General features: G+C 38.7%; 1 protein-coding gene across 22 annotated transcripts in view; it reads left to right on the top strand.

The window, feature by feature from the left end:
- The window catches only part of HIVEP2 (HIVEP zinc finger 2), a 220,818-nt gene that overhangs the window by 196,902 nt on the left and 14,415 nt on the right, over window positions 1-9,501 (top strand). For all 22 annotated transcript variants that reach the window (XM_070796274.1, XM_070796281.1, XM_070796285.1 and 19 more), the window contains 2 exons: window positions 757-911; window positions 7,962-8,137. In XM_070796274.1, coding sequence (XP_070652375.1) covers window positions 757-911; window positions 7,962-8,137 — 331 coding nt within the window. The remainder of the gene's footprint in view (window positions 1-756; window positions 912-7,961; window positions 8,138-9,501) is intronic.

The raw sequence follows: 9,501 nt of genomic DNA, 5'->3' as shown, positions 1-9,501 counted from the left end.
CCTTCTCCTTCTGCCCTCAATCCCTCCCAGCATCAGAATCGTTTCCAACGAGTCAACTCTTTCTCATTTTGCCTCAAATTAAACTCAACTCACAACTCTCATGTTATGCATCTTTTTTCAGTCAACAAAGGAGACTGCAGGATGTCAGAACTGAACTCTGCAAACTTCTGGGGAAGGAGTTGTTCCCATTGACTATACTTTTTACTATAATTTATTTTATATTTATAATACATATTTTTTTCTCTCAACTCATTTTTCCAAGGATTAGTGGGTTTGCTTCTGCATGAACAATTATTGCCTTACATGTAAAATTATAAAAATATTAATAAGGGCAATTTTGGAATTTATGCTAATAAAAAAGTAAATGGAGGATTTATAAATATAAAATCTATAAAATATACAGTATATTTCAGTTACCATTTCTTTTTAATAACTTTTGAGAATATTTTTGAAATGCATAGAGATTGCTTGACTTGCTACTTCCAAAATACAGCACTTGTTTTTAACATTCTTATTAGTGTTGCACAGTATATGTGCTAATGGGGTCTTGTTTTTAAAAGAATGTTGAATTTATTCTGTAGAAACTGTCATTCTTTTTTGATTTTATCCCCCTTGTCCCTTCTTTTATGTAGCCACCCTATGGCCTTTTAGTATGGAATTTAGGTTAATTTTCAGAGACCATGAAAGAGTGGAATATGTGGGCTTCCTCTCTGTTTCAGGGAATGCATACAAAATGATTCTCTCTTTTTCCTGCAGATGAAACCTGATGCGACCTTTTTATTTGGCAGCAAACTAGAAAGGAAACTAGTGGGAAGTATCCTAAAGGAAAGAGGGAAAGGAGATATTCATGGAGATAAGGATATTGGATCCAAGCAAACTGAGCCTATTCGAATTAAAATCTTTGAAGGAGGGTAAGGAAACATAAGTGCAAATGTCAACTATTCTATTAGACATCAGAGTTAATGGTCCTGAGTGTCTGTGTGGAAAATATCATATCTCCTCTGGTCTGAAGCATAAAGCAAATTCTTTTTCTATACACATTTCTGAAGTCTGTTTGGTAACAGATAATGAGTTTATGCCCATGCTTTCATGACTTGCTTTTAATAAAAATGTCTTATTGTATATGGTTTAAACCTCTGCCTTAAATTTTCATACCTCTAATTTAAATTGCTGGACTTTTGATGTCATCTAAGTTTGTTCATTCTTTAGTATTATTTTTACAAGCACTTGTGTTACTAATGGACATATTTTTATTTTGCATTGCAAAAATGAAATCTTGCACACTCGTGTGCACTTGGAATCTAGTTGTTTTATTGCTTTTATTATTACCTGAACTCCAGATGTATGGGATTTCACCAGTTCCTGCACTGCCCTCTTTCTCTTCCAGGACCCAAGCCAGAGCACCGTCTTGCTTTTAGTTGTCATGTTTCCCCAGCCTCCTCTGATCTGTGATAGTTTCTCTGTCTTTAGGAATTTCTTTTTAAGAATTCTGAGTTGCAGAAACTCAAATGATAAGGTTCAATGACTTTGTTATCTAGCTAGTTAAGAAAAATTACACATGTGTGTAATGTGAAGTTTTAGATTTGGATAGAAAAGTATCTTCAATCCAGTCACATTGGAGTAAAAGCCCAGATATTTGCTTTAAAATTTTAAAAATTTAAAGGACATCAACCACATTTGGGGATTGTGATGTAATTACCTTATCTCTACAACAGATCTAATTTACAACTTTCCATGAGCATGAATTTATTCTAATTATATTTAAAGGACAAAGTAATGTTATCTGTTTGACTCTAAATTGTTAGTTCAGTTCAGTCCCTCAGTCGTGTCTGACTCTCTGCGATCCCATGAATCACAGCACACCAGGCCTCCAGGCCATCACCAACTCCCGGAGTTCACTCAAACTCATGTCCATCGAGTCGGTGATGCCATCCAGCCATCTCATCCTCTGTCATCCCCTTCTGCTCCTGCCCCCCAATCCCTCCCAGTATCAGAGTCTTTTCCAATGAGGCAACTCTTCGCATGAGGTGGCCAAAGTACTGGAGTTTCAGCTTTAGCATCATTCCTTCCAAAGAAATCCCAGGGCTGTTCTCCTTCAGAATGGACTGGTTGGATCTCCTTGCAGTCCATGGGACTCTCAAGAGTCTTCTCCAACACCACAGTTCAAAAGCATCGATTCTTTGGCACTCAGCTTTCTTCACAGCCCAACTCTCACACCCATACATGACCACTGGAAAAACCATAGCCTTGACTAGACGAACATTTGTTGGCAAAGTAATGTCTGCTTTTGCATATGCTATCTAGGTTGGTCATAAGTTTCCTTCCAAGGAGTAAGCGTCTTTTAATTTCATGGCTGCAGTCACCATCTGTAGTGATTTTGGAGCCCAAAAAAATAAAGTCTGACACTGTTTCCACTGTTTCCCCATCTATTTCCCATGAAGTGATGGGACCAGATGCCATGATCTTCGTTTTCTGAATGTTGAGCTTTAAGCCAACTTTTTCACTCTCCTCTTTCACTTTCACCAAGAGGATTTTGAGTTCCTCTTCGCTTTCTGCCATAAGGGTGGTGTCATCTGCATATCTGAGGCTATTGATATTTCTCCCGGAAATCTTGATTCCAGCTTGTGCTTCTTCCAGCCCAGTGTTTCTCATGATGTACTCTGCATATAAGTTAAATAAACAGGGTGACAATATACAGCCTTGACGAACTCCTTTTCCTATTTGAAACCAGTCTGTTGTTCCATGTCCAGTTCTAACTGTTTCTTCCTGACCTGCATATAGGTTTCTCAAGAGGCCGGTCAGGTGGTCTGGTATTCCCATCTTTTTCAGAATTTTCCACATTTTTTGTGATCCACACAATCAAAGGCTTTGGCATAGTCAATAAAACAGAAATAGATGTTTTTCTGGAACTCTCTTGCTTTTTCCATGATCCAGCAAATGTTGGCAATTTGATCTCTGGTTCCTCTGCCTTTTCTAAAACCAGCTTGAACATCTGGAAGTTCACAGTTCACATATTGCTGAAGCCTGGCTTGGAGAATTTTGAGAATTACTTTACTAGCGTGTGAGATGAGTGCAATTGTGCTGTAGTTTGAGCATTCTTTGGCATTGCCTTTCTTTGGGATCGTTATGAAAACTGACCTTTTCCAGTCCTGTGGCCACTGCTGAGTTTTCCAAATTTGCTGGCATATTGAGTGCAGCACTTTCACAGCATCATCTTTCAGGATTTGAAATAGCTCAACTGGAATTCCATCACCTCCACTAGCTTTGAAGGCCCACTTGACTTCACATTCCAGGATGTCTGGCTCTAGGTCAGTGATCACACCATCGTGATTATCTTGGTCATGAAGGTCTTTTTTGTACAGTTCTTCTGTGTATTCTTGCCACCTCTTCTTAATATCTTTTGCTTCTGTTAGGTCCCTACCATTTCTGTCCTTTATCGAGCCCATCTTTGCATGAAATGTTCCCTTGGTATCTCTAATTTTCTTGAAGAGATCTCTAGTCTTTCCTATTCTGTTGTTTTCCTCTATTTCTTTGCATTGATCACTGAGGAAGGCTTTCTTATCTCTCCTTGCTATTCTTTGGAACTCTGCATTCAGATACTTATACCTTTCCTTTTCTCCTTTGCTTTTCTCTTCTCTTCTTTTCACAGCTATTTGTAAGGCCTCCCCAGACAGCCATTTTGCTTTTTTTCATTTCTTTTCCATGGGGATGGTCTTGATCCCTGTCTCCTGTACAATGTCACAAACCTCTCTCCATAGCTCATCAGGCACTCTATCTATCAGATCTAGGCCCTTAAATCTATTTCTCACTTCCACTGTATAATCATAAGGAATTTGATTTAGGTCATACCTGAATGGTCTAGTGGTTTTCCCTACTTTCTTCAATTTAAGTCTGAATTTGGCAATAAGGAGTTCATGATCTGAGCCACAGTCAGCTCCCGGTCTTGTTTTTGCTGACTGTATAGAGCTTCTCCATCTTTGGCTGTAAAGAATATGATCAGTCTGATTTCGGTGTTGACCATGTGGTGATGTCCATGTGTAGAGTCTTCTCTTGTGTTGTTGGAAGAGGGTGTTTGCTATGACCAGTGTGTTCTCTTGGCAAAACTCTATTAGCCTCTGCCCTGCTTCATTCTGTACTCCAAGACCAAATTTGCCTGTTACCCCAGGTGTTTCTTGACTTCCTACTTTTGCATTCCAGTCCCCTATAATGAAAAGGACATCTTTTTTGGGTGTTAGTTCTAAAAGGTCTTGTAGGTCTTCATAGAACCGTTCAACTTCAGCTTCTTCAGTGTTACTGGTTAGGGCATAGACTTGGATTACTGTGATATTGAATGGTTTGCCTTGGAAACGAACAGAGATCATTCTGTCATTTTTGAGATTGCATCCAAGTACTGCATTTTGGACTTTTTTGTTGACCATGATGGCTGCTCCATTTCTTCTAAGGGATTCCTGCCCGCAGTAGTAGATATAATGGTCATTTGAGTTAAATTCACCCATTTCAGTCCATTTTAGTTCGCTGATTCCTAGAATGTCGACGTTCACTCTTGCCATCTCCTGTTTGACCACTTCCAATTTACCTTGATTCATGGACCTGACATTCCAGGTTCCTATGCAATATTGCTCTTTACAGCATCGGACCTTGCTTCTATCACCAGTCACATCCACAGCTGGGTATTCTTTTTGCTTTGGCTCCATCCCTTCATTCTTTCTGGAGTTATTTCTCCACTGATCTCCAGTAGCATATTGGGCACCTACTGACCTAGGGAGTTCCTCTTTCAGTATCCTATCATTTTGCCTTTTCATACTGTTCATGGGGTTCTCAAGGCAAGAATACTGAAGTGGTTTGCCATTCCCTTCTCCAGTGGACCACATTCTGTCAGACCTCTCCACCATGACCTGCCTGTCTTGGGTTGCCCCATGGGCATGGCTTAGTTTCATTGAGTTAGACAAGGCTGTGGTCCTAGTGTGATTAGATTGACTAGTTTTCTGTGATTATGGTTTCAGTGTGTTTGCCCTCTGATGCCCTCTCATAAACCCTACCATTTATTTGGGTTTCTCTTACCTTGGACGTAGGGTATCTGTTCACGGCTTCTCCTTACCTTGGATGAGGGGCATCTCCTCATAGCCGCCCCTCCTGACCTTCAACGTGGAGTAGCTCCTCTCAGCCCTCCTGCACCTGCACAGCCGCAGCTCCTTGGACTTGGGGTTGCTCCTCTTGGCCGCCACCCCTGACCTCAGGCATGGGGTAGCCCCTCTTGGCCGCTCCTGCGTGGTTGCAGCCTGGCGCTCTCAGCCGCTGCCCCTGACCTCGGGTGTGGGGTAGCTCCTCTCGGCCATGCTTCTGCATGGTCCGTCGCAGCCGGCCTTGGTAATACAAGATATCAGTTTCTCACATAGATTTACCATTTGGAGATAGATTATGGAAGCTGGTTCCCTCAGAGGGTTGGCCCCCTTTGGGTGGATGCCTGAGTAATGTCACCACTGAAGCCACAATTGTTTGTCGTCATGAAGCTTGTCTCAGTATTGTTGGGACATTCCTCATCTTTTAACACAAACAAGAGAAACAGAGACAATATCTTTCCTCAGAGACCAAGAAGTTCCTGTGACTGAGTCAACCCTTGTGTCTAGCAGTCTTCTTCAGAGCAGTGCACTTGTGCTAGATAAGCGAGACCTTCACAGGTCTGCGTGCTTTGGGGAGCTCCTCTCCACTAACAAAAGATGCAAATGAAAAGCATATGTAACATTTTATTACTGTGTTTTGATGATCCAAAAGGACTGTGCCAATATTTCATTTCCTCTTCCTTTCATTGTCTCTTTATGGGCTATATATCTCATTCATTCCTTAATCTGTGATCCAACTTCTGCCTGGTGGTGACCAGTTGTTTATTCCAAGAAATGTGTTAAAACCTCTTATTTTGCCATTGCAAAGTGATAACTTCCAAAAAAAAAATTACTGACCAAATTTGTAAGTGTATATGTTTCCTGTATTGTCTAATACATAGACCTAATAATTTCATTGCTGTTGTTGTTTAGTTGCTAAGTCATGTCCAGCTCTTTGTGACCCCATGGACTGTAGCCCACCAGGCACCTCTGTCCATGGGATTTCTTAGGCAAGGATACTAGAGTAGGTTGCCATATTTTTTCAAAAATCCATTAATTCTTGTATCAAGTAGATTTATGGGTCTGTAAAACTTTTGAAGGGTAAATATTTTATTTGTACAGATTTTTCTAATACATTTATATTTTATACAGAACTTAATTTTCATTCTGGAAGCAAGTTAATCAGCTAAGGAATTTAAAATAGTATTATTTGAAAATAAAATGCATTTTCCATCAAGTACAATGATGCACCACAGAAAGCTTGAAGTACCTTTCCCTGAAGAAGAATTGCTGTCTATGAAATTATTTGTTTTATTGTGTAGTCCTTAGGTAGTTTCATCCAGTTTGGGGCAGAGAATATTGGTATTAAAAGGTGACATATTGTGCAACTTTAGGTTCCTTTCTGCTTTATCACAAAAGACAATGAGATAAAAGATAAATTTCAAATTAGTTTTGAAGAAAAAGTTGACTTTAGAAATTCTTTGTAAACGGGGAAAGATTTAAAGGACTAAAAAGTACATAAAATTGACTATTCATATTTTTGACTACTTAATTCTCACCTGGATTGATACTGACTGAAAAATAGATAATGTTAAGATCAAATAGTATCCATAGCAGAGCTGATAGGATGGATTTTCTATCTTAAAAATCCTTCAGTGGTTTGGACGAATAGAAGTGAATTTTATTTCTGATAATGGATTAGCTGGAACAAAATAGAGAAGTTTGCAATGCTCTTAGAATATTTAAAAACAAACAAACAAAAAACTAAATCTAAGGCCTTTAAGTCAGCCCACACTGAGTTAGGGTGTTTGTAGGTCACTCTACCTTTGGAAGTTATAAAAAGAATCCTCAAAAGAAATATCTTTGGCAGTAGACCCATAATTCTAGCCTGAGATTTAAGAGATAATTGTGTTCACTGAGTTATTCAGTAGAATGCTGCTATACGCTATGATGGGTCATCTTTCCTTAAATTCTGAAAAAAATGTGACCAATGGTGATCACTGGGTAGGTTTCTTCCAAGGATTATTACAGTGAATACCTAAGACTTTGTTCATCTTACTGATTTAATTAAATTGGATGACCTCAGACATCCTTTCAAACCTCTCTATAAACCCTTCCAGAAACAAAGGCAAATTTGATTGAAAAATAGAATCTCTAGTTTTCATTATGTAACAGTACCTTCCAGAAGCCACTTGAAATTTAGACTTCACTTCAGTACAGAATTACGGTCCTTGGGAAGAACAGATCAAATCTGCAGGCAACAGTTGGTGAGCTCAGCTCAGCCTGTGTAAGCTAGAAATTTCTGACTCTCGTGCCAGGATTGTAAAAATAGAGTAGAAACTTGCAGTGAAGAATTCTATAATCAGTTATATTTATTCTAGCAATTTAGAGGAGTATATGTGTTGTGAATGCACATCTTAGATGATGTAATGTTAACAAGTGATATGTGATGGTTTAAGTATGCTAGTATAACTTTTTGGATGTTTCTTGGTATCCAAATCTGGAAGCAGTAAGGCGCACAGTGCTGCAACTCTTTGCGGCTTATATAAGCCCATTTGAACTTCTATACAGAGTCCATATAGGCACATTTCATGGAAGAGCCAACTCCATTTTGAACTCCACATAGAAAAAAATTCCCTTTTGTTTACAATGCCTAATCTGTTACCAAGTTCTTTCAAGTACTGCGTAGATTTCACTGGCTCTGTAGAAATAAAGTTGAATAATTGTAAAAGACCCATCTAAAATTTTGTCTTGCAAGTGATTAGCTTTTGATTTTATATATAACATGTATTTGGAAACATGTTAGTATTTGGAATCATGTAAAGTATTTGGAAACACACTGGATTTTCCCTCTTTTAACAGATATAAATCAAATGAAGATTATGTATATGTCAGAGGACGTGGACGTGGAAAGTACATTTGTGAAGAATGTGGGATTCGCTGTAAGAAACCGAGCATGCTCAAAAAGCATATCCGCACGCATACTGATGTCCGGCCTTATGTATGCAAGTTATGTAACTTCGCCTTCAAAACAAAAGGTACAGGTCTGATTTTTTTTTTTTTTTAAGAGGGAAAACTTTTTTTTACTGGCGGTTCCAGATTCTGAATACCGTTTTGTAACTGTCATAGACAATTAGGTGGTTTTCTTTGTGAAACTGTGACACTCATGAAATGTGTTTTCTTTCTGTAAGTGGTCTGAGGATGTATGAGACAATGAGGCTCCTTTTATGACTGAAGTAAGAGCTATAGACTTAGGTCCAGGCTAGTAGTCTCGAAGGAAGTGGCTAAGAATTGCCTGCATAGCTATTACTTCTTGTTGGAAATGTTATGTGGTCTAGAGAATCTTTGCACCAGTATTGAAATTCTGCAGGGAGACAACCCATTCCGGGGCATTAGAAAAGCAAGGCAGCAGCTGGGAAGAAAACATGTGCCCATGGTCAGTTTCAAGATTATTAATAATGTAGAGACCCACAGAGTCCCGGGTGGGCCTCTCCATCCACACTTGCATTAATTATGTATAGAAATTTGATCACTTGTGTTCTGTGTATTTATGAGCTCAGAGACAATTTCTTACTCTCGGGCCACAGCTATTAATCTCATAAAACTAAGACTTGCCTTGAAATGATATTCTGTCTTTAAAAAATAAGTCTGTTTTTAACAGATAGTCTTACCTGAAAATATTTTATACAAAAATGTTGCTTCAGTTATATTTCTATCATTTTGTAAAATTATGAAAATATTCATAAACTCAGTGTTTTCAGAATACAAATAGTTGTGGAATAGAGATGATTTGACTTCTATAGAAGTATATTTTACTACTTACTGTCAAAGTATGCAGGAGACATGGGTTCAATCCCCAGATCGGGAAGATCCCTGGAGGAGGAAATGGTATCCCACTTTAGTATTCTTGCCAGGAAAATCCCATGGACAGAGAAGCCTGGTGGGCTACAGTCCATGGGGTCGCAGAGCCAGACATGACTGAGTATACACACACTCATGCACACACGTAGAAGTACTAATGGAACCCTATAGACACCCCGCCACTAACCTTACACAAACATTTTCTGATGTTTTAACTTTAATTTGCATTCTAATTAATCTGCTCCACTACCCATCAAGAAAAATAAATATCAAGTAAAACTATCTTTGGTAGGGAAATGTGTACCTACTTTCTTTTATACCCCAAATCCTAAATTGTCTTTATTGGTTTGTCAGAAATGTAAATGTGTTGCCTCTGAGCATATCTGTTTTTTCTTTATTAAAAAGATATTTATATTATAATTATGCCTCTTTGAAGCCACAAAAAGGGGGAGGGAATGTTCATTTGCATTTCAAAGGAGATAAATATGAGGTCCTTTAAACACCATCCACTTTTGCACAATCAAGCCTTTTATGTAGAACT

This window comes from Bos indicus, chromosome 9 (assembly GCF_029378745.1).
Source record: "Bos indicus isolate NIAB-ARS_2022 breed Sahiwal x Tharparkar chromosome 9, NIAB-ARS_B.indTharparkar_mat_pri_1.0, whole genome shotgun sequence".
In the NCBI taxonomy this organism is placed as follows: Eukaryota; Metazoa; Chordata; class Mammalia; order Artiodactyla; family Bovidae; genus Bos; species Bos indicus.
This window is presented reverse-complemented; position numbering and strand designations above follow the sequence as displayed.